Source organism: Vulpes vulpes, chromosome 14, assembly GCF_048418805.1.
Source record: "Vulpes vulpes isolate BD-2025 chromosome 14, VulVul3, whole genome shotgun sequence".
NCBI classification, from domain to species: Eukaryota; Metazoa; Chordata; class Mammalia; order Carnivora; family Canidae; genus Vulpes; species Vulpes vulpes.
The window spans coordinates 117,625,001-117,651,100 of NC_132793.1; the positions used below are offsets into that span (position 1 = coordinate 117,625,001).

General features: G+C 47.2%; 1 protein-coding gene across 10 annotated transcripts in view; it reads left to right on the forward strand.

Moving 5' to 3' along the window:
* The window catches only part of SLC2A9 (solute carrier family 2 member 9), a 226,976-nt gene that overhangs the window by 149,637 nt on the left and 51,239 nt on the right, over positions 1-26,100 (forward strand). For all 10 annotated transcript variants that reach the window (XM_072737784.1, XM_072737785.1, XM_025998312.2 and 7 more), the window contains 2 exons: positions 2,046-2,233; positions 14,951-15,061. In XM_072737784.1, the coding sequence (XP_072593885.1) occupies positions 2,046-2,233; positions 14,951-15,061 (299 nt within the window). The remainder of the gene's footprint in view (positions 1-2,045; positions 2,234-14,950; positions 15,062-26,100) is intronic.

Sequence of the window (26,100 nt, forward strand, 5' to 3'; positions counted from 1 at the left end):
GAGCTAAGTTGATTGATGTTTTGCTGTCAAGCAGTTTGATCATTGTTGCAGGCCAGCTTCTCCAGGAAGCAGGTGCTGGGGAGGAGGTAGGGGTGCCAAAGGTTCATTGGAGAGGCACCCTGAGAAAGCAAGAGGACAGAAGCAGGATTGTACAGGGGAGCATCGGACCAGGATGCCACCTGGCCGAGTCTCTGCAGGCCCAGCAGGGAGCTCTGGAGCAACGCTTGCGCATTATAGGTGTCCCCCCCCACCCCATGGAAACAGCCACACCCTTGCATCCCTGCCACACCGAGGGATGGGAGCCACTGTGGGAACAGCATCACTGGCGCTTCAAAGTTCAGGTGAATATCCACAAAGCCCAGAGTAGGGGCTGTCCATAACCACACACTCCCAGCCAAGCAGGGCGTCCTTTCCTGAAGGCGATCCGAGTGGGGCACCCCCGTGTCTGCCGCGATCCCTCACCAGATACTCTTCCTCACCCAGTCTCAGGAACCTTGTAAGAAAGTGTGTGGAACAAATAGAAAGAAACTATATGAACACATATACAACAGGAAATTAAATTGATGCTTTAAAAGAAGGAGATCACAGCCTTTAAGAAAGGAGAGATTTTTTTCCCGGGAAACTCTGTTAAGAGCAGAACATCAAATTTAGCAAGAGCGTCCTGGCAGCCAACGTGAGAAAGGAAAAAAAGATAGGCTATAATATTCTCTTTATTTTACATGAAAGGCATGTATGTCAGGAAGGAGAGAGAGATTTTCCTGCCCTAAAACTTTAGGATCACCTTATCAAATAAATGTTGCATTTTGAACTTTGAGAAAGTGTTAGCAATACTATGATGTAGTGAATGACGTAGAAACGTTAAGTCATTCAGGTACTTGTCCCATTTATCCTTAATAAAATGCTAGGAAAAGTATTAAGTCATAGCTTACAAAAGAAACACTCTGAAGCCGTTTTCAATGTACTACTGGAGATAACACTCCAGAGGCTTCATGGGCTTGCTTTTTGTAGAATCTGGAGCAAGTTTAACAGCCTTTGCTCCCCCTGCTACTTAAGAAGAGCAATTTCACATGCCCTGAGGTGCAGAGCAGTGTTTTCAAGGATGATGCCCACTGTGTCTGGAATGGACTGTCCACAGGAGCCGTCACCAAAGCCACCTTTCTCTGTAGGAGGATAAATACCAGAGCACTGAATATTTAAATCCGTGTTCTAAAAGTGTCTCCTATTACCTGATTATTCTGCTCTCAGGGGTCTAATCAATCAGCCTACCTTTGCATATATATACGTGGAGGTTTGCACAATTAAGGGCTTGGTAACAAATGACAGGTTCGCTGAGGCTGGAAATTTGCCACGTTCAGCCTGGGAAAGGCATAAGTCACGTGGGTGAGTTTGAATCCCAGGGAGATTAGCTCTTTGAGAATACATCCCCCCACGGTGCCTGTGTTTCAGAGGTCGTACGGAAAGGGCCCTGGAGGTCATTTAGTTCAGTTCTCCTTCCAGTGATGGAATCTACTCCCAGCATCCTGGCCATGTGGCCGGCAGTCTGACCATCCGAATGCCTCCAACAAGGATGAGCACGCAGGGCCAGGCACACATTATTGAGGTGCTCAATAAATATTTATCCAAAGAGCATCTCCTGTGTGCAAAGCTCTGTGTTCGGGTTTAGCATGTATACACCGTCCAGTTACTACTGGAGCTCTGTGAGGCAGGAATGGTCACAAACAATGGACAGATGCGCTGTGGTAGTAATGGGACTTGAACCCTGGACATGCTCCTCTTTGCTCTGGAACCATGAGGAGACCCGTGTTCTCTCCTGGCTCTTCTCCTAGCCAACCAGGTGACCTTGGGCAAGTCACTGCACATCTATGGGCCTCCGTTTTCCTACTTTCAAACAGAGGCTTGGGACTTTGTGGTTTCAAAGGCCCCTGCCAGCTCTGCCCCTGACAAGGTGTGTGTCTGGGTGGTGGAACCAGCCCTGCAGAGCCCAGCGTTAGACACAGCAGACATCCTAACCCCTGCTAAAAGTCTGCGATCGTCCCTGTTTGCAGCCTTCCAGACTTTCCTGGGCAAAGCGGATGTCTCCCGAGAAGTGGAGGAGGTCCTGGCGGAGAGCCGGGTGCAGAGGAACATTCAACTGGTGTCCGTGCTGGAGCTGCTCCGGAGTCCCTTTGTGCGCTGGCAGGTCATCACTGTGATCGTCACCATGGCCTGTTACCAGCTCTGCGGCCTCAACGCGGTGAGTGTCCCTGCCCAAAGAGAGGAGCTGGAGGGAGGTGAGGTGTGGTGGGGCAGGGCCTGGGCCTTGATACCAGGATCCAGTCCCAGCTCTGCCACCTGCACCAGCTCTGCGCCATTGGGTAGCCACATGATCTGATCCATTCTCAGTTTCTCATCCATAAAATGGGCCGACGTAATACTGAAAGAAATAATCCATACAGAGTGTTCAACGCAGCAGCTACACAGTCGCCCCTTAATAAATACTGCCTATCATTATAATTTATGATCCCAAACCTCAGATTTCTTTATAAAATGGGTATTGGGATGTTGTAAGTGAAAGATGATCTAAATTAAAGTACTCTGGGCTGGCTTCAATGTGCAACTTTGGTCTAAGAAGACCTCAGGCTTGGAAGGAAAACTTTCTCGGGACCTGAGCTGATGTGGGCAGGGATATCGGTTTAGGGGGTCTTCCATGCCCTAAATACCCTCTGACAGATGCAGCTGCTCCTTGTCTCCTAGGGAGTCCTAAAGGTGGAATCCAAGAATCCCAGGACCAGAGAGGCAGATTTGGGATCATTATCATTGTTGCTTGTGAAAAACAGTGGGTCTGCCTCAAGGAGGGATGAGTTCCCCATTTATGAAGGTGTGCAAGCCAGCTGACAGGACAGTGTAGAGGTACTTACACAGCTCAGGAGAAGCAGGGCTGCCCAGAGGAGGGAAAGGGGGCCCTTCCAAAGAGCCCCGGAGAAAAGGGCCCTGGAAGTCATTTAGCTCAGTTCTGCATTATGAGCCTGGCATCCCCTAAAAGTCAGCAGGCAGGGTGTTCAGGAGGTGTGTGGGGAAGTGACATAAAAGGGAGGTATCACTGTCCCAGAGAGGGAAAGGTGACGGCATGGAAAGTTACAACCATAGTGTTTTACCACATTTCAACTGCTCTTGATTCTGTTTTTGGAAACATTGGGATGAAATGAAATCATCTTACAACTTATTTGTTTTTACCTTTTTCCTTGGTCTGGTTAAAGTCAGCAGAAGGAGGAGGGCCCAGGACAATGGCATGGCCTTAGACAGCTCCTGCTGTTTCCTCCTCTTTGAACTCCCTGTTCTGAGAAGGTAGAGAGGGAGCAGACCCGTTCTCAGAGCTAACATTTGGAGTCGTAAAAGGCACATATGGAATCTGTATTTAATGAGGCATTTAGCTTGAGAACCATGACATTTCTAAACAGAATTCTCTTCCTCTCCTTGGACAAAAGTTTCCAATTTGCATTCCCTGTACAACTTCCTATATGAATTCCACTAGAGTGTATCTGTAAACCCCACTGCATCGGCATAGGATGGGGAGAAACCACCTCGTCCTCTCCAAGGACCCGCAGTGGGGAGGTCTTCGCCCCCAGGAATCCCCCACCCACCTCGTAGTGACTGCCTTTCATCTCTTTTGTTATTGTCATGAGCACATTTAACATGAGATCTACCTCCTTAACTAATAATTAAGTGTACAACACAGGATTGTAAACTGTAGGTGCATTGTCATACGGCCCATCCCATCTGCAGAGTGTATGCATCTTGCTTCACTCAAACTTTGCACCTGTTGGTCGGAAGCTTCCCATTTCCTCCTGCTACAGTCCCTAGCAACCGCCACCCTACTTCTATGAGTTTGGCTGCTTTAGATACTTCACGAAAGTGCAAGCATGCAGTATTTGTCCTTCCATGATCAGCTTATTTCCTTCAGCGTAAGGTCCACCAGGTTCATCCGTGTTGTCACGCATTGCAGGACATCCTTCTTTTTCAAGGCTGGATAATATTCCATCATGCCTGCATGTAGCACATTTTCTCTATCCATTCATCTATCAACAACATTTAGGATATTTCCACACCTTGGCTACTGTGATCTGTGCCGCATTGAACCTGGAAGTGCAGATATCACTTTGAGATCCTGATTTCAATCTGGATAAAAACCCAGAAGTAGGATGCTGACTCATATTGCAGTTCTGTTTCTAATTGAGGAACTTCCATACTGTTTTCCAGAGCGTCTACACCAGATTATATTCCCGCTGACAGTATTGCAAGCATTCTAATTTTTCCATTTCTTCACCAACACTTTTTTAAAAAAATATATATAATAACAGCCATCCTAACAAATGTTAGGAGATGTCTTGCTATGGTTTCAATGTGTATTTCTCTGATGATTAGTGATGTGGAGTGTCTTTTCATGTCTGCTGGCCATATGTATGTCTTCTTCCGAGTGATGTCTGATCAAGGTCTTTGCCCATTTTTAGTAGAGTTATTTGGAGGTTTTGGGAGCTTTTGTTTTATCTTATTCTGTTTTGCTATTGGGATGTAGGAGTTCTTTATATGTTTTGGTGATTAACCCCTTATCAAATATATGATTTTCCAATATTTTCTCCCATGCTGTAGATTGCCTTTCCACTCTGTCAATTATTATTTTTTTTGCTATGCAGGAACTTTTTAGCCTGATGTAGTCGCATTTGTTGATTTTTGCTTATGATGTCGTATCCAAAAAAATAATGCCAATATAAGTGTAACAAAGTTTTTCTCCTATATTTTCTTTTTTCTACAGTTCTTATGCTTGAATCTTTAATCCATATTGAGTATTAGCATCCAATTTCATTCGTTTGTATATGGCTATTCAATTTTTCAACACCATTTGTCAGACTATCCTTTCTTTATTGAATATTCTTGGCACCTAAGAATATTGACCATATGTGGTCAATCAAATGACCACATATAGGTTTATTTCTGGGATCTCTATTCTGTTTCCTTAGTTTGTATGTCTGTATTTTTGCCAGTATCACACTATTTTAATTACTGTTGCTTTGTAATATATTTTGAAAAGAGAAAATGTGATGCCTCCAGTTTTGTTCTTTTTCAACATTCATTGTCTTTTGTGGTTGCATATGAATTTTAGGATTTCTTTCTATTTCTGGAAAATATGCCATTGGAATTTGAATAGGGATGGCATTGAATCTGTAGATCATTTTGGGTAGTGTGGACATTTTAATAATATTAAATCTCCTAATCCATGAATGGAGTATTTTTCCATTTATTTGTGTATTTAATTTCTTTCCTCAGTGTTTTGTAGTTTTCAGTACAAAAGTCTTTCATTTCTTAGTTAACTTTTATCTCCAAGTATTTTTTATGCTATTGTAAGTACAATTATTTCCTTAATTTCCCTTTCAGGTGGTTCCTTGTTTAGTATGTAAAAACACAACTGATTTTTGTATGTTTATTCTGTATCCTGCAACTTTACTGGATTTGTTTATTAGTTCTAACAATTTGTGTGTATGTGTGTGTATAGTGTGTGTCTGCATGTGTGTGTGCTATATTCAGGGTTTTCTGCATATAAGATCATGTCATTTGCAAACAGTGATAATTTTACTTCTTCCTTTCTGATTTGGATGACTTTTCTTTTTCTTATCTAATTGCATTGGCTAGGATTTACAGTACTGTGTTGAATTGAAGTGAGAGCGTGGGCATCCTTATCTTGTTCCTGATATTAGAGGAAAAGCTTTCAGTTTGATGAGTATGATGATATTATGATATGATGTTAGCTGAGTATGATATAAGCTCTGGGCTTGTCATGTATGGCCTTTATTATGTTGAGATAGTCTCCTATTTATTGTTTATTTTGGTTTATTTCTAATCTTGGCATGCTTAACCTGACATAGAGCAAAAAGCTTTGGACCCATATCCAGTGGCCTGGCTAACTATCTCCCTGTGACCACAAGCCTGCAATGGGAAGCATAGTCCAATCATTCCCCCAACTCCACCTCTGTCTGCTCAACTATAATAATAATAAAGCATATATTCATTTAGCGATTAACATGAGCCTGAAACTGTCCCCATGGCAGTCCTATGAGTTAGACACCACTGTTAGCTACAGAGATATTGAGAGACTTTCCCTAGGTCACACAGCTAAAAGTGGTAGAAAGGGGATTTGAGCCCAGCTATTTGGCCACAAGGTCTGGCTGCTTGAGCCCTGAGCAAGGAAGGTCCCCAAGGCCCCCTTCGAGCATCCCCATATGTGTCACTGGGCTCTGTCCTCAGGTCATTCCTAGGCAGCCAGTGGGACAAGTTTTACCTCCTCTGTTTTACATACAAAAGGACAAACAGCAGATGGCAGCCACCTCAGCCTTAGAGCGTGGCTGTCCTGTGCTTCAGTCTAGGCAGGCTCTCTCCCCCTGTACCTCTTGCCTCTAAATCCAAATAATACATGAGACCAAGAAAGAATGGTGTCTACCAGATGAAGACTTCAAATGCCCTTTAAAACTTGCTTTCTTCCCTTAATTTTCCCAGAAACTATTTGGGAGGACATGCTCTAAAGTTTAAGACATTGCAAAAACTTCAAGGCATCTCCCCCATTTATCACTTTATTCCAGCCCCAAATGTCCTATGGGGTAAATGATGCCATCCTCATTTTCTAGAAGAAGAAGTAAGGTTTACAGAGGGCCAAGGACTTACTCAGGGTCACAGTGGGAGCAGTGCCTATGCTGTCAAACTCACACTTCCTGGCCCCAGGTATCCTTCCCTGGAACACCTGCCCAGGCTTGGCCAGCCTGTCTCTAAGACTCAGATACTTACACTAACCTGGCCATTCTCAGCCTCAGCATGCACATTTGGGTCCAGAAAATCAGAAAATTGTTGAAAATTGAAAAATCAGAAAATTGGCCCCCCCTCATAGAGGGGGGCCATTCTGTGTACTATAGAACGTTTCACAGCATCCCTGGCCTCAACCCGCCGGATGACAGTAGCCTACCCACCAGTTTTGACAACCAAAAATGTCTTCAGACGTTGCCAGATGTCCCCTGTGGTTAAAATTGCCCCAGTTGAGAATCACTGCATTAAATGAACATTGCATTTTGCTCAATACATTTTTGCTAAGAAGTCCATGAATAGTTTCCACATACCTTAGAAGTCAAGCGAAAGTTGGATGTAACATTTAGTTGCTTCTGAATTCCTTTTCAGTGTGGGATTGTTTTTTTCTCTCCTTCTCACAATGGCTTTCAAATTCCCTCCTCTAAAATTAGACCTGTCACTTAAAATTCCTTGTTTTATGCAACTGCCTTCCTCCTGAGCAGTTTGTCCTTTGCATGAAAACCAGATTTTTGTGTGAATGTTCAGTCTCTCACCAGCAAGGAGCCTCCTGGTTACTGACTCCATCCCCTTTCCTAGGGCGGTCACAATAGCTCCTATGCCCCCACTGCCACTCCTCTCACTATGACTGTCCTTGTGAATGGAGACCACATCTCATGGTCCCTGTGCCGCCAGAACCCAGAACTGCCCATGGCACATGGGAGACACCTGAATATTTGGGGAAGGAAGGGACAGGTGAGAAGAGCAAGGTGCAGGGAGGGTGCTTCTACCAAGTCCTTGCATTGTCACACCTAGTGCAGGAAAGTCATGGTTTTCTGGAGACTTCCTGAATCTTCTGGAATACCAAGGATTTTGGTGGTATCAACACCTTGGGTTGCCCTTCCTTCCTCCAGATTCCTTCCCTCTTGAACAGAGGAAGCCAATCATACTGACTCCTCTGGACCTCAGTTTGCTACTATAAAAATGGGGATGACAGAAATCAGTCTGCAGAGCTGCCGTGGGGATTATACAAAATTGTGTACGTGGACTGCTCTCATCAGCAAGGCTATTTCTAGCACTGTGTTCTTGTCTCTCAATGCCACACATTTTCAAACTTTGCTGCTTCCACTATGTAGTCTTGGTTGGGTAGCAAGACCCTGGAGCTTAAAACAAGAGTAGAGTGGCACAGAGTGCAGGCTATGAATGAGCCTGGTAACACCCGTTCTGGACTCTCAGAGGTGTTTTATGGCCCCCTGGGGTTTGTCCACTTGGTGGGTGCCTGCGTGTCACAGCGTTCCTGGGCATCTGTGTGTCCCTCTGGCCCATCACCTATAACGCTGTTGTATAATGCCTCCCTTTGCTGCTACCCCAGATCTGTGAGGCCGAGGACGCGTGCGTATTGTTCCCCCACATGTTGTAATGTGTGTTGTGATGTGTACCTAACAGAGTACCAGACATCCTACACCCTCCACAAACAACTGAATGGCAGGGAGGCAAGGCTGGGAGAGGGGAGGGACGGAGGGAGGGAGGGAGGGAGGGAGGGAGGGAGGGAGGGAGGGAGGGAGACAGCCTGAGACAGGACACCTTCCCCCATGCTGGCCAGGAGGCCTGTAAAGATCCATCTCCTTTGTCCAACCATCATCAAGGTTGGACCCTGGAGCCCAAATCCCGTTTTGCACAAAACTTCTAATCACAAGTCCAGAAGCATTGTAAATAACTTCTGTTTTGAAGTCTCCTCCCAAATAAGGTACTAACTCAAATCACAAGAATTGCCTGTTCCGTTACCTTAGTAGCTGAGACCATCTCACTGAAAGAACTTGCTCTGTCCCCTAATGGAGAGAATGCTACCCAGACCCCCTCTGTGCAGCCACCCTAGCATTGTGGTCAAGAGCACATGTCCTGGGGTCAGCTGCATTCAACTCCCAGCATTGAGCTTGTGGGCTAAGGGGCAAGTTGCCATGACTGCTCTGTGCCTCAGTTTCCCCAGCTGTAAAGGGGTACTCTCCTCATATAATGGCAAGAAGATGGATGAAAGGATGTATATAGAGCCCTCAGCACAGGGTCAGCCACACAGGTGGTGCTTGACAATCTTAGCTACTATCTTGTCGAAAGAGCCCTGCCCTGAGACCATGGGCACCTGGGTTATAGCCCGTACCCCACACCCCCTGCCTCCCAGCTCTGGAACCCTGGGTAAGATGCTTAACCCCTCTGCCCTCAGTCACTGAGATGTAAATGGGCGTGTGACTCAAAGGTGGTATCAGCTGGTTGAGAGCTGGGTCAGGTTGAGGTTGTGTTTTTACCTGTAAAGAGGGGAGTGAGATGAGGTAATCAAATACTCTTAGAAAAGCTTTAAAAACTAGCATATTCTGGGGCGCTTGGGTGGCTCTGTCGGTTAAGCATCCCCCTCAGCTCAGGTCATGATCTCAGGGTGTGGAATCAAGCCCTGCGTACAGATTCCTTCCCTCTTGAACAGAGGAAGCCAATCATACTGACTCCTCTGGGCCTCAGTTTGCTACTATAAAAATGCTCCCTACTCAGCATGGAGTTTGCCTGAGGTCCTTTCCCTCTCCCTCTGCCCCAGTAACCCCTCCCAAATAAATAAATAAAATCTAAAAAAAAAAAAAAAAAGACTAGCATGTTCTGGCCATTCTTAAATTTGAGTCCTTATTTTGTATCTTTCTGGATTTCCATGAAGAGTAAGGGACAGGGGAGGGAGCTGCTTCTCCCTGAGCACTGAGAGGCACCGCAGATGGGTCATCTAGCAGATACTCATGTGCAGGATCAAGGTGTGACATGGGCCCCAGGGGAGGCGGGAGAGTCAGTCACTCATTCCCTAACCTCTATGGTCAGGTCACCTCTGTGATCAGGTCAAAGGGGGAACAAGGGGTGACACTTACTTGAGGGGACTGGGGCCCAGACTCTCAGGCATTGTCAGAAGAGTGGAGTGTCTTCCTTGGAGCAGGGATCCTGCCTCTCTTTGCAGCAGGGATGCACTGTTCCCTCCCAGCCCTTAGACCCGCTGGCCCTGACTGGACCCCCACCCCATTCCACCTCAGGAGGGGAATCAGCTGCCTCCCACCCCAATGTAGCAGAGGTCAGGAGAGTGTTGGGAGGGTCTGAGCCAACATCCCAGCTCTGCCACTTTGAGCTGTGTAGCCCTCACTGAGCTGAGCTTCACTTTCCTCATCGGTTAAACGGGGGCAAAACACCTACCTCACTGGGTTGTGGGAGGATAAAATTGGGGCATGTGGGTGATAGGTTTGCGGAGTCCAGTACATAAGCCCCTTTCTTCCCCTCTGAAATTCAGAGCGGATTAGAGAGACTGGCACAGGAATCAGATAGATGGGGATCACAATGTGCCCTCTACTCAGGGCAGAGCTGGACTGGAGGGTGTGACTCCAGAAACTGCTGTGAATTCTGCATTCCCAGATTTAAGGCACCTACCGGGTCCCAACAATAGGAAGCAACCCAACCCCAGGTCCAGCTCCACTGGGCAGGTCCCTCCCCGCAAGGATAGGGCAGAGGGGACCTGCAAACTGCCTGCCGGAGGCAGGTACACAGCCCAGTGGGAGGCGTAAATGAGCACATTAGTGCCTCTTCCAAGGGCCCCTCTGACCTTATCCCTTATTCCTTATGTGGTTACTTGTCCCTTGGGCTGAGAGACAGGTGTGTTCCCCAGGTAGGAACAGGAAATGAAAGGAAAGGGCGTCCCATCCCTTCAGTAGGTGAAGCACTGGCAGGGCTCCTGGGACATAGTGGTTAATAAATGACAAGATCTCCTCTGTCCTCTATACTTCAAAATAGATCCTGTGCGTGACCACCTGTATGTTTACAACTGTCTCCCTCTGACCTCTGCTTCCACCTTGGTGTCTGCCTTCTCCAACCTCTGTCTTCTACCAACCCTCATGATTACATTTCTAGCTCACTTAGATAACTCAAGATAATTTTTTTTTATTTTGAGTTTATTTATTCATGAGAGACACACACACAGAGAGGCAGAGACATAGTCAGAGGGAGAAGCAGGCTCCCCAAGGGGAGCCCGATGCAGGACTCGATCCCAGGACCCCAGAATCAAGCCCTGGGCCAAAGGTGCTCCAAGACCCCTAAACCTAACTGCATCTGCAGAGCTCCTTTTGCCGGGTAATGTAACCTCGTCATGGGCTCCTGGGATTAGAACATGCACATGTTTGGGGGAGTCACTGTTTGGTGACTACCCCCCACAAGCATGTGTTAAGTCCATTCTCTACATCCATACTCTGCAAGAATCACCTTGTTCTGGGCAAAGGCAGATAAGTGGTTTCTTGCTCCTGAAGTTAAGCCAGAGAGATGGGTTAAAACACATCTCTGAGGACGAGGCCAAGTGCAGTGAAGGCCGTGTGCATATATGGGAGTCAGGGCGGCGGGTGCATAGAAGACGAATCCCATCGGCCCGCTGCCCTGACAGCCCCAGCAGAGCCCGAGCAGTGGAAGAACTGTGGGGCAGGGAGCAAACAGGCCTGGGTCTGCACCCGCTCCTTCCCTATCGGCTGTGTGTGGTCTCTCTGATCCTTAGGCAACGTCACCTTCACAAGCTGTTGAGAGAGTTGAAAATGAGTGTGCCTGTTATGCTCTGTCTCTAACACACTGTGTCAGGAGTTAAGAAGGAGGGCTTGGGGCCATTAGAGGCAGCCAGTCAAGAAGCAGGCTGAGAAGCAGAGCCAGAGGTGCTTCCTCCCCAAGGCATGTGCATAACTGGTTTGACATTTTCCTTTACCAAAGAGCAAGGGTGAGATTCAATAGAGAGATGGAAATCTTCTAGAATGATACCCACCATTTATGATGTGCCAGTTCTGTAAGAAATGCTTGGAGTGTCCTGTGTGGCCTAGTCGGTTAAGGGCCTGACTCTTGATTTTGACTCCGGCCATGGTCTCGAGGTCTTGAGAGTCCGCTCGTCCCTCCTCCTCCCCTTCTTCCCCTCCCCCAATGTGCACACAAGCTCACTCTCAAATAAATAAAAAAATTTTTTAAAGATTTTATTTATTTATTCTTGAGACAAACACACACACACACACACACACACACACACAGAGGCAAAGACACAGGCAGAGGGGGAAGCAGGCTCTGCACAAGGAGCCCAATGTGGGACTCGATCCTGGGACTCCAGGATCACACCCTGGGCTAAAGGCAGACCCTTAACCACTGAGCCACCCAGCCGTCCCGATAAGTAAAATCTTTTAAAGATGCTCTACTTCGTCACTTAAAAAAATTTTTACAACCACTCTGAAAGACAGATCGTTTTACCTTCTTTAGAGACACGTAGTCACTTGTCTACAGGCCCACAGTTCACCAGAGGCAGCATTGGGGCTGGAATCGGGTGTGTAGGCCTCCAGACTGCTGCTCCTTCCAGTCCCCTGTCCCCCTCCATGGGAGGAGGCCGTCGGCAACCTGAGAGCGTGATTGTGTCATGGATGAGATCAACACAGGGCGCGCTCCTTGGGAGCACTGCTGCGGGACACACTCCACCTTTCCTGGTGCCTCCATGGTGTACAAGCCCTCAAACTGCCTGTTCAAATAAACCTCAATGGGAGTAGAGGCAGTACCGTCCTGCTCTACAGGATGCATCAGCAGAAGAGAAATGGCTTCTGGAGCCAGCAGAACGAGACAGGCAGTTTGTGTGATGGGCAGGCCTTCCCCCCACCCCCTCCAGGGACAGGGCCAGCCCAGCAGGACCTCCGCACAAACCCTGGAATGGGGGAGATGATCCAGAGGGCTGGTTTCTGTCTGTTGATGGATAAATACATTTACCATGAAATGACTCTAGGGCCACTTTTATAAGAGCCTCCCACCCCCACCCCACCTTGAGAGTTTTGTTTTATGCACCATGACTCCCTTCACTAACACTGAAACCCCTCAGGGAGGCCCAAGGCAGTGTCGCTACAGGGAAAATTGGAAGCAGGGAAGGTTGCAGGGGTTGTGAGGAGCCAGGAAGGAGGCCACAGGGGAGGCCAGGGCACAGCTTGCGCAGGAGAACACATACCCACTGGGATCGCAGGCTCACCACTCTGGGGTTCAGGCTGAGGCAGAAAATAACATTCCAGCAGAGTAGCCTGGGGCATGAAAGGGATCCCAAGAGCCTTGGCTATTAAACATCAATGAATCTGGGTAAAGATTAAGAATGGCATTTAAGCCCCTCTGACCCAACTCTGAAGATGTGCTGGAGATCACAGTTTCCTTCCAAAGGGAAGGAGGTTATACAAACAAATCCCATGAAGACTGGGCTTTCTGGAATAGTTTTAGCTTCTGGCATAGCCCTAAGAACTATAGGAATTAATGAATTTATCGGGGACCCTGTACTCTGTGAATGTGGAAGCAAAGACAGAATGTAATAGAATGTAATTAGAAAGTTCTAATTTGGGATCCCTGGGTGGCGCAGTGGTTTGGCGCCTGCCTTTGGCCCAGGGCGCGATCCTGGAGACCCGGGATCGAATCCCACGTCGGGCTCCCGGTGCGTGGAGCCTGCTTCTCCCTCTGCCTGTGTCTCTGCCTCTCTCTCTTTCTGTGCAACTATCATAAATTAAAAAAAAAAAAAAAAAAAGAAAGTTCTAATTTATCAGCTCAGTCAAATGTGGGCCAGACACAGGCAAGAGGGTCTTCGTTTTACGAGAACATAAGAACCCACTTTGCCGGCGAGCTCACAGAAATCCTGGCAGTAATTTTTACTGGACTCTGAATGTGCCTATAACTTTAGGAACAATTACTCCCGTCACTAAAAGATAAGCCATCTATAGATACGGGTAGGTCCTAAATTACATCTTCTCCCCCAGCGCATAAAAAATGTTTTGCTAAACAGATGCCGGTACCAAGACAAATCTGTAGAAATGAGAGCTTTTTCCAAAAAAAAAAAACGAAGAGTCAAACGCAAAGAGCATGCCCAGCTACCGTCGGGCCTGACAAGTTATAAGCAGCTAACAAGCTCTAATGTTTCTCTTAATATCGGTCAGAGTATAAACGCTTCCAAGGCCCTGGAAGGTGGCGGTTTCCTCGTCAGATGTCGTACCAAGGACACCTTGGTGTTCTATCATTTCGCAGACTCTTGCTCTTTAAGGAAATGGCTGGGATCGTGAGGGCACAAGTAACTCGTGTCCAGCCGATGGACCCAAAACTTAAATAGCGCACAGTGACAGTTCCTGCCCAATTCTGACACCCCACAGGAGGGGCCTGGCTGTCCTCCTTGCCTGGGGAGGGGAAGGAAGCCCAGCAGCACAGAGTGAATTGCTCGAGGTCACACAGCTCAACACAGAGCCGGTCCTCCAACCTCCAGTCAGTGACCGTCTGATGCCCTGTGAGTGTCGGTAGAGCTAGGTTTGGTCTCAGTGGTGGAAACCTCCACACTGACCTAACTTCGCATGAGGAAATTGGGAAAAGGGGCACCGCAGTCCCAGGACCACACATCCTGGGCAATCCCGATTCATGCCTGTTGTCCTGAACTAATTATTAATACTCTCAACAGTGCCCACCTTTGGCTAATAAGTTACAGAATCACTATAGTGAGCAAGGACACAAGCTCCTTCTAACTTCTTGCTCTAGCGTCTGAACGGGTGGCTTCCATCCCAAAGCAGGGGCCCCATGTAGGGTTTGCAGGTTGTGTGTTATACAATCCCCAGGGCATCATTCATGTTGTTCCCATTATAGGTTTATTGTGACAGCTTTCTAGTGGATGACAGTAAAGTACCTGTAAAGAACCTTTCCTGTTTCTCAGTTACCATGGAGGCTACCATGCTGTCCTGAGGTCACCTAGTGATCCGAGAGGGCTGCTGAATCTCCAGCCATCACGTTCACCATTTGGACAGCAGAAAGGAGGAAGGGCAAAAATGGGACCCCACCTCCTTGGCGGAAAGCTCATTTTTAGGAGACTTCCGAGAAGCCTCACCCACATTTCCGTGTGCATCTCCTTGCCACAATTAGCTCAGCACATGTGGCTCCCTGTATCCCTGTCAGTAATGAAGAAGAGACAAAGGTGGGAGGAGGAAGAAAACAGATAGTTGGCCACACCACAAAGCTCCATGCTGGATGGAGCAGCGAATCTCAGGGACTGCCTTGCACCTGAATTTAATTTTGGAAATAGATGCCTTTCACTGACTCACCTTTGTTTTTCTTTCCTGCCTTACAGATTTGGTTCTACACCAATAGCATCTTTGGCAAAGCTGGGATCTCACCGGAAATGATCCCATACATTACCCTGAGTACTGGTGGCATCGAGACGCTGGCTGCCATCTTCTCTGTGAGTAATCTGGGGTCATTCCTGAGAGCATCCCGGGGCCATGGGGCCCCCAGGCAACCGTGCTTGCCTTTACCGGAGTATGTCCTTGGTGGCTCTGAAGGTGTCTGATTTTTAGGATGTTTCCCCCACCTAGAGAATATTCTTACTGATAAGTTGCTCCCCTACTATCTTTCTTTTAACAAATAGCTCCCTTCTCTGAGCTCTCACCTGGTCACAGCCGATACGATGGGACGAGCACCCAGTGAAAAGGGGCATTTGTCCTTGGAGGTCCAGGACAGAGTCCCTGTGAACCTAAGGTCCAGTGCCATGACCTGAAAAATGTTTCCAGAGCATGAGTGTTCATCTTTCTATCCCAAACATGTAGGAGTCTGCAGGCAAAGGAAGAGAGAGAGGACGTTCCAGTCGATCGGTGTAACAGAGGGTGTTACACCCTCTGATAATAATGAGCAAAAACGTGCAAAGAAAGACACAGAGCTTATCATTCTGCCTCAGCCTTAAAGATGCACACTACCCATGCTTCCACGAGGGATTTGGGAGACTTCAGAATGTCCCAGAAATTGTACCGGTTTGGGCAATCACACCAAACCAGGTTGAATCCTGGCTCTGGAATTTCTTGGCTGTGCAATGCTGAACAATGCTCTCAACCTCTCTGAGCTTCAGTCTTATGAGATGTCCCACCTCTTGTACCTTGTAGGTGTGTGGTCTGTGCCTCACATTTCAGGCACATAGTCCACACTGGGGCTTCTTCCCGAAGGAGAGAGAGGAGGGTAGAATCAGAGTGAGAATCAGATCCTCCTTCATGGGGGAGCTCATTTATTTCCCCTCTCTCGTGCCGACTTCTGCTGACAGGATGGACACGGTGCAAACAGGCAGAGGCTTCCAGTTGCATTTCTGACTCGCTGTCAACAAAACGCCTTATTTTGCTCCTTGCTCGTAATGGGTCTTTCTAACGAGATGCTTCTAAAGATGGATGTCAGAAAGGGTCGAGGGCCCGCGTTCACCTCCTCCTCTCACTCACAGTCTTTCTGTTAGAGGAAAATATCTCACCATTTCACAATCGGAGTTTGACAAAATTCTCGTTCCCCAGTTGTGGTGATTCATGTTTACATTGATCCATGGAAAAGCACAGTCAGTCTGGAATGAACGTGGTGGGAAACCACAGGGTTTGCTTTGGGGGAGGGGACTGGCTGGTAAAGTATTTTGTTGTTGTAAGAAATCATCACAAGCTCAGGTGCACAAGTAACATTCAGAAGAGTAGAAAGAACCACAGGAGAAATCTGTGATCATACCTCCCAAGGCCATTTGGCTTTTCTATGCGCAGGTGTGTGTTCTGTTCTTCTGTGGTAGTCACTCTGCTTTGGCGCACGTGACCTCGTGCCAGACTTGCTTTTCATTTCACTTTCCTTTTTCTCATCTGAGGCGTGTTTTGTTGACGTGTGACGTATATACAGAAAAACATGCTGATCAGCGCCCCTGTGATCGAGCGCTGGCTGTGCAGGCTCTGTGGCTCTTCAGAAACCGGCTATATGGCAGGTTCCCTGGCTGCTCCCTGCGGGGTGGTGCTGTTGAGTATCTGCCCTCGAAGCCTAGATGGCAAAGCCACTCTGCCTCGATTCTGATCCCGTCTCCATCCCTTTGGAGCTGCGTGACCCTGGTGAAGTTATTCAACAGCTCTCTGATTCAATTACCCAATTTCTATAATAAGAACACCATTCCTCTCCAGGGTGGCTCAGTCAGTCGAATGTCCGACTGATTGATTTCAGCTCAGGTCATGATCTCAGGGTCCTGGGTTTGAGCCGCGTGTTGCACTTCATGCTCTACAGGGAGTCTGCTTCTCTTTTTTTTTAAAGATTTTATTTTATTTATTCATAGAGACAGAGAGAGAAGCAGGCACCACACAGAGAGCCTGGCGTGGGACTCGATCCCGGGTCTCCAGGATCACGCCTTTGGCTGCAGGCGGCGCTAAACCGCTGCGCCACCGAGGCTGCCCGGGAGTCTGCTTCTCCATCACCCTTTGCCCCTCTGCCCGCTCGTGCGTGCTCTCTCTTAAATAAATAAATAAATAAATAGATAGATAAATAGATCTTAAAAAAAAAAAAAAGTAAGGACACCACCTTTGCCTCATAGGGATGGGGTAAGGATTAAGCAAGTGAATACTGGAGAGCAGTGCCTGGCAAATGAGGTGGGCTCACAGAGTTAACTCCACCATTTGTCAGTAAATAAGGCTGTGATGAACATCCTTGTAGAGAGGAGGATTTTACAGGGACTCTTGCAATTTTCTGACAGGCGAGAAAACCAAGTGCCAAAGAATTGGCTTTCTCAGGATTACATAGCCAGTAGGGTCAGAACCCAAGGGGGTGGGGAGAGCTGATATCGGGGGCCCTCACTGCTCCCCAAGGCCCTGAAGTGCCTTACCTGGGATCTCCTGGATGTTCATTCACATCACTCCTAAAAGTCCGGTTCTCATCCTCATTTGAAAAAGGAGCAGAGGGTGATGATGCTTTCAACCCCATCTCCCTGACTCCAGGTGCCCACCTTCCAGCCCCCTCTCTCTGACCAGTGGATCATCTTTGTTACAAACTGACAATATTTGCCAGAGTATTTCTTATAAGAACTAATCCCAGGAAGGAGGGAAAGTGACTTCACCATCCTGGGAGAGGCAGAGAGGACCTTTGTAAAAAACCGGGAGTTGACCTGTTGCCGCCTTCAGCTGTGGAGCAGGATGGGTCACAGTCACTTGGAACATATGTGTTCTAGGGGTGCGGGGACTGCCATGTGGGCCCACTATGGGGAGTGGCATCATGATGGGGTCATTCATTCATGCATGCATGCATTCCACAAGCAGCTCTGGCATATCCGAATCATGCTTGTGTTAGGTCACTAGTGAATTTGTGTTTTAGAGAGAAAGATCCAGAAACAGACACATACCACGTGCAACATTGGCATGAACTCTCCTGGGAGAGTTCCTGGAAGAGGTCCCAGGAAGGTGAGCCCTGAAGGCCCAGCAGGTATTAGCCAGGTGAAGGGAAGGGAAGGGAAGGGAAGTGCATTGGGCAGCCTGTCCACTGGCCTCATGCACATGGCCCCAGTCATCTATACCCCTCCCAGTTTATCATCCAAAGGAACAGGAGATCCAGAATAGTCCACTGGGAGTAGTTCTTAACATGGTTGCCTTTTCCCTAATCTCTGGAGTACCTTGAGATTAACTCTAGCATGAGGCTGGGAGTCTGAGATGGAACACTGTGTTGGGGGAGAAAGAGCTTCTTGTAGGACCTGGCAGCTCTGGATTCCAATCCTAACCACCCATCTACTAGCTGAGTGGCATGGGGAAAATTGCCCAACATCTCTGAATTTATTTGTCATCTTTAAAACAAACATAACCAGGCTTACCATGGTAAGCAGAATTACCTCCCCCCGCCCCGCCCGCACCCATGGTGGTCCTGATTCTTGGAAGCACGAGTATGTCACCTTACCTGGCAAAAGAGGCTTTGCAGACACGACTAAGTTAAGGATCTGGAGATAGGGAGGTCATCATGGATTAGCCAGGTGGCCCAGTGTCACCACAAGGGTCCTTAAAAATGAAAGAGAGAGGCAGGCATCAGAATCTGAGAGGGAGATGTAGTGACAAAAGCAGAGGTTGGAGTGGCAGTTGCTGGCTTTGGTGGAGGAAGGAGCCATGAGCCAAGGAAAGCACATGGCCTCTGGAAACTGGAAAGGCAAGGAACGGCCCCCAGAAGGAACACAGCCCTGCCAGCAGCTGTGATTTTTGCCCCCTGAGACCTGTGTTAGACTCTGGCCCCCCAGGGCTGTAGGAGACTGCGGTGATCTGCTACAGCAGCCACAGGAGACGAATGCACAGCCTCGCACAGCTGTCGTAGAAGCAAACCGCCCAGTGCAGGAAGGCCCACTGCTGCATGCCTGACAGTCAATATGCAGCAAATCCCATGGTCTTTCCAAAGTTTTTACTACCTTGTTTCCAAAGATATGGACACTGTTTCATCCAACCCTGTGAGGCAATTGCCCATCTTTCCAGTTTGCTTTCTTCTTCCTGAGATTTTGACAGTCTGTTAAAATGGCTTTGGGACCTAATAAACTTGAGAAAGACATTTTTGTTCATTTGATTTGCAATTATTCTTGACTCCTGGCATTGCTCATTGGCTTGGGCAGCTGTAAATAATTGCATCTTGCAGAAACAGCTGGTTTTCCAAATTGACTTTCTTGGCACGACATGAACTTTCCGAGTGAACGTCCACCAAGTGTCACCAGGGCCACACAAGCCTGAGCATCAGCTGCCACCCAGGGTGGCATCAGGGGAAACATAATTCACATAAGTTCTTCTGGCTTCTTATTCTTCACAAGTTGTCAGGAATGGACTATGCCATAGCGTTGAAGTTTAAAAAAATATCCTACCGGTTTCCATCCACCCTCTGCATCCCAACAAACCCACGATTTCAGAAGCAAAACTTTAGGGTTCACAGCTACATCTTGAGCCCCTGGATCTGGCACTTGTTGGGTAAGAAAGTGGGTACAGGCAACAAAGCAGGATGGTGGAGTGTCTGGGCTCTATGGTCTCATGGCCCTCGCTCACTGGCTGGGTGACCTCAGGCCACTTACTTAACCTCTCTGAGCCCCTGTTTTCCCCAAGGAAAAGTAGGGATGATACAAATCTATACCTTAATAGGTCTTACCATGAGAAGTAAACAGTAATTCACAGCACTTGTATTCAATAAATGTTAATTATCGTTAGGGGTTGTGTTGTCATTCCTACAAAATGTATATATTGAAGCTCTGACTCCCAGTACCTCAGAACATAGCCATTACAGATGTAATTTGCTAAGATACGATCATTCTGGAATAGGGGGACCACTAATCCAATATGATTGCCATCCTTATTAAAAGGGGGGAATTTGGATACAGACACACACACTCAGAGAAAACACCATGTGGATTTTGAAGGCATGTTGCAAAAGCCAAGAGAAAAGCCTAGAACAGATCCTTCCTTGTGCCTTCAGAGGGAGCACGGCCCTGTCATGGCCTTGATCCTGGAAACCCAGCCCTAAGAACTATGAGAGAAGAAATGTCTGTTATTTAGCCATACTGCGTGCAGTCCTTTCTATGGCAGCCCTAGCAAACAAATACAATATTTGTTGATTATTAATGTTCCAGAAGAGAACCAGGCGTATGCTATGGAAAAAGCTGAAAATACCCTGCAACCTTCTGCAACAATTAAAAGATGAAACTGGGCCAGAGAGCTTATTCTTTCAACACTCGGCAAGTGCTAGTTGGGCCTCTGCTTCGTGCCAGGCACAAGTCTGGGCATGTGGGGTGCGTCCATGGACAAAAGAGACAAAGGCCCTTGCCCTAGAGAAGGCGAGCCCCTAGTGGGGGACAGATAATGAACGGCAGGATGAGTAAGTTAAGCGTATGGTGGTCTAGACAGGAAAGGATGTGGTGAGAACCGTTGGTGCCAATCGAGGGGCACTGAGAAGTGGGCAGTTGTTGTATTAAATTGTGGTTAGGCTCAAGGAATGAGGAAACTGTCACCCAGATATCTGGGCTGGAGTTGGGCTGGGCTGGATTAACTCAGGGATGGATAGGTCTGTAGTGGGGGCAGACCCCCACCGATCAGGAGTGGTGACCTTTGCTGGAGAGAAGCAGCCAGCCAAAATGTGCCTGGCGAAAGGGAGTCAGGACCCAACACCCTGGTCCCATTTTCTTCCTTCCCTCCTTCTGACTTCTTACTAGTGCCCTGTCTGCTGACACCAGCTGGATGCTGAGGGCAAGGGGGCCTGTTGATCTGTGCCTGCAGGTCCTCCTCCAGGACAGAGAGCAGGTCACAGCAGGGATCTGGAGAAGCAAACCAAGCAGGAGCCAGTCGGCAAGACTGAGGCCAGCAGGTTGATGGGGCGCCCCCAGGGTATAGGAAGCAGAGCACCATGGTGCATTTTAGAAGGATCCCTCTGGCCTCTGTAAAGACAGATATGGGCAGGGTGGTAAGAGCAGAGCAGGGGGGCTTGAAACGAGGCTCACTGATGGCAAGTGATGCGGAGCATTTTCTCATGTGCTTGTTGGCCATGTCTGTGTCTTCCTCTGTGAGATTTCTGTTCATGTCTTTTGCCCATTTCACGATTGGATTGTTTGTTTCTTTGGTGTTGAGTTTAATAAGTTATTTATAGATCTTGGAAACTAGCCCTTTATCTGACACATCATTTGCAAATATCTTCTCCCATTCTGTAGGTTGTCTTTGAGTTTTGTTGCCTCTTTCTTTTGCTGTGCAGAAGCTTTTTATCTTGATGAAGTCCCAATAGTTCATTTTTGCTTTTGTTTCCCTTGTCATCATAGATGTATCTTGCAAGAAGTTACTGTGGCAAGTTCAAAAAGGGTGTTGCCTGTGTTCTCCTCTAGGATTTTGATGGAATCATGTCTCACATTTAGATCTTTCATCCATTTTGAGTTTATCTTTGTGTATGGTGAAAGAGAGTGGTCCAGTTTCATTCTTCTGCATGTGGATGTCCAATTTTCCCAGCACCATTTATTGAAGAGACTGTCTTTCTTCCAGTGGATAGTCTTTCCTCCTTTATTGAATATTAGTTGACCATAAAGTTCAGGGTCCACTTCTGGGTTCTCTATTCTGTTCCATTGATCTGTGTGTCTGTTTTTGTGCCAGTACCACACTGTCTTGATGACCACAGCTTTGTAGTACAACCTGAAATCTGGCATTGTGATGCCCTCAGCTATGGTTTTTCCCAGTGAATCATCAGACAGAGGGTACCCTAACTCTGGCATCCAAATGACTGAGTTCAGCTCATTCTCCTTTACAAACAACATTTTCAATTGATAAATCACAATTCTGCAGCATTTCTATGGGCCACAGAGTGGCAGGAGGAAACAGCCCCCACCTCCACTAAAATGTTAGAGTCATCCCCCCATTTATCTAACAAAACTTACAGGCACTTAGCAGCGGAGAGGCCACATGAAACAAAAGAGGAACCAGATTTCTCCTTTGGTCCCCAAAGTCCCTGGGGGACGAGTGGCAGCCAGGGCTCCATCCTCAATGGGTAGCACCCACAGGGCCGAGAAATCATAATTCAGTTGAGCAGCTTCTCATATTTGGTGCCCACATCACTATTTAAGAAAGTGCTGTGTAACCTGTTGCCTTGGGAGGAAGCATGCATGTGGGCGTGGGGGCTCTCCTGGTTCTGAGGGCTCTTCCTCATGGGAGGGGCCGGGAGGACCAAAGCAGACAGGTGGTTTTGCCTTGGAAGCCCACTCCCCTGCTCCCACCCACTCCCAGCTCTGATCATACCTTTTTATCAGGTGATTCTATTTCTGAGTTTGGCCAAGGACACATCTGCAAGCAAGTTCCTTCCCCATTGCCCACCCTCTGGCTCCCACAATGTGCTTCCTTCTGATGCTTTATTTCCCAGGAAATGTCTTCTGATTCCTTCATCATCTCTCTGTTAGCTACTTTTGGCTTCCCTGCCTCTGGGCAGGTTCCACCAGCTCCACCCATCAGAGAAAGGTGGAGACTCACACTGTGTTCCTCTGTCCCTCTCTGGAACTCCAAGTGCACGCCACCCCCACCCGCTCACCTGTCCCCCAGGCTCCCTGGGCTCCATGCTTCTGCTGGTGGAGCACTGGTTTCTCAGTCAGCGGGCCACCCAGTGGTTCTTCCTCAACTCCTTTTCTTTAAGAGCTGAGTTTTTTCCCGCTTGCCCAAAACTGAGAACAGTTTAAATTTGTGCTCATAAACCTCTTAAGAACCAACCACCTTTTCCTTTTTTGAGAAGGGAGTGGGGGGGTTTGTATTTCCCTTAGAAGCTCTAGAAGCTATGGCCTTGACCCAAGGAAAAACTTTTCCCAAAACTTGAGAACTTGGAAAAGTCTAGTCTAATGCCAGCCTTTCCTTCTATTCCAGTTGGCCCCTGTCCATATCTGATTTTGCACATCAGTTAAAATATCTCAAGATCATTTAAATTTATGTACTTAAGGATTGTGGACCACCCTAGAATGATAATCATTTAAAAACTAGTTTTTTCATTGCTTACAACTTTGGCCCAAACAGATGTACAGATCTCATACATTCATCCTTTTTTTTTTTTTTTTTTTTTTTTAAGTAAGCACCACACCAAACATAGGGCTTGAACTCAGGACCCTGAGACTCGAGTCACATGCTCTACCAACTGAGCAACCCAGGCACCTCTCAAACATTCATCTTTTAAATAGAAATTTTTGAACAAAGTTTGTTTCAGTGGATTTTTTTTAAGATTTTAATTATTTTATTCATGAGAGACACAGAGAGAGAGAGCCAGAGACATAGGCAGAGGGAGAAGCAGGCTCCCTGCAGGAATCGCAATGTGGGACTTGATCCTGGGACCCTGGGATCACAACCCGAGCTAAAGGCAGATGCTCCACCAGTGAGCCACGCAGGCGTCCCATCAATGGATTATATTTTATTTTCAATTTAGACAGCCTGTTCTAGGTGGAAAATTGTTTCTGAGACCCTGTCTTCTGAACACAGACTTTAAAACTCCATTAACTTCCAGATACCCACAGCTTTCCAAAGTCTCACAGAGATTTGTGAAAGCAAAGATTAATGCTTGCATGCTTAAAACAGAACTACTAGCAATACTGAAACTTGGCATTTCTTCTCATGCAGCCTTTCTTTCTCTTCTCTGCGAGAGACCTGAGTCAGCAATAGTAAAACCATTCCTGTTCCTTTCTCCCATTCTTCCAGAAGTAAAGTCTTGGCAATAATACAGTTTCTGCCTGGAGACTCAAGAATGGCTGTGTGGCAAAGGCTCCTCAGGACCTCACCACCACCCCCCAAATCATCAAGATCAAGGGCAGCCATTTGGGATACTAGGGTGCTGGCCCCAATCTGGGAGGCATCCTGCACCTCCAGGTGTTTGTGTGTGTGTGTGTGTGTGTGTGTGTGTGTGTGTGTGTGTGTATGAGACATTAAAGAAATGTCTGTGGTAGTTGTCATCCTGTACCCCGACAATCCCTGGTCTTCATGTGTCCCACTAGGCTGAGTGCCAGCCCAAAGCAAGCACCCAGTACACAGTTGTTTGAGTAAGACCCAATTAAGGCCACTTGAGGAAAGGTGTATCTTTAGCCCAGAGTGCTCTGCCCATGCTGGGATCCACACCCTCTGCTGGGGGCAGCCAGGTGACAGAGCCCCTACCAACAGCCCTTCCTCCTTCTGAGCCCTGCTGCCAGCCATATGACCCCCGTGCTTGCGAGGAGCACATCAAGCCAGGCAAAGGCTGACTTCATGGAAAGAGCAGATTGGAAAAGACCCAGCCTGGACTAGGACAGGAATAACAGGGCATTCCTTAGGATCCTGTTGAGGAAGGAGCTCTTACAAGGCTCTGTGGTCCCTGAGATGTCAGGAAATCTGCCAAGCATGGAGTATTATATCATGTCCTTTAAACTTAGATGGACATAAAGAATACAACAGAGACAGAGATTGGCCTATAAAATTCATATACAGTAATACCTATAAAATGCTATAAATGCACATTAAGTCAGCTTTGAGTCACATTTGAAATAAATGACATATTAGACCCTATTTTCCTTCCCTCCATCCCTTCCTCCTTTCTTCATGTGTATTTAATCATCGAACAACAACCTGCCAAGCTCTGCTCTGCATCAGATGTGAGCTCCCCATGTTGGTTTGCTAGAGCCGCATAACAAAGTACCACAGACAGAGGGGCTGAAGCGACAGAAAATTATTGTCTCACTGTTCTGGAGGCCAGCAATCTGACATCCAGGTGTCAGAGGGCAGATTCCTTCTGAGGCTGTGAGAAAGAATCTGTTCCAGGCCTCCACCACAGCATCTAGTGCTTTACTGGCAATTGGTGGTGTTCCTTGGCTTGTAGAGGACCACCCCTGACCTCTGCCTGCATCCTCACATGTGCGTGTCTGTGTCCAAATTTCCCCCTTTTATAAGAGCACCAGTCGCATGGGATTAGGGTCCACCTTAATGTCCTCATTGAATTTGATTACCTCTTTAAAAACCTGGTTTCCATAGGTAGCCCAGGTGGTTCAGCGGTTTAGTGCTGCCTTCAGCCCCAGGGCCTGATCCTGGAGACTCTGGATCAAGTCCCGTGTTGGGCTCCCTGCATGGAGCCTGCTTCTGTCTCTCTCTCTCTCTCTCTCTCTCTCTCTCTCTGTTTCTCATGAATAAATAAAATAAAATCTTAAAAAAAAAACACACCCAGTTTCCAAGTAAAGTCACATTCTGAGGTAGCAGGTGTTAGGATTTCAACATATCTTTTTTGGGGGAGGACACAATTCAACCCATAAGATTCACCAAGGGCAAGGACTGTTGTCTCCTTCCCAATGCTCCTGTGCCACAGCCTCACACAAAGGAAGGAAAGCCTTGGGAGAGTGCATATATCCTTCTGATAAATCTGTATGTGCCAGTAAGGAGAGGCAGTACAGCTCAGGGGTTAAGAGCAAGACTCTGGAACCAGAATGCCTGGACTTGAAACCTGGCCCTGCCACTGTGTGACCTTGGGCTGGCTGCTAAACTCTCTGAACCTCTATATACCCATAGAAGTGTTATGAGGATTAAATTCTTACTATATGTAAAGCACCTATAACCATAGCTGGCACATAGTAAGTGCTGTGTAACGTTCACTACGTAGTAATCAAGACAGCATGGTGTTGGCATAAGGACAGCCATATAGATCAATGGAACAGAATAGAATCCAGAAATACAAAAGATGCCAAAGTAATTCAATGGGGAAAGTTAGTCTTACCATAATACCAAAAGACTAAATATTCACAAGGGAAAAAAGGAAATAACCCTAATCTCATGCTACACACAAAATTAATTCAAAGTGGACCATGGAATGAAACATAGAAGCTAAAATTCTAAAACTCCTAGAAGGAAGCGTAGGAGGAAGTCTTTGCAACCTTGGGGTATGCAAAAGATTTCTTAGATGGGACACAAAACATGAATTTTTAAAAAATTGATTAATAGGATTTCATCAAAATCAAAAGCTGTGGCTATGTAAAAGAGTTTGTGA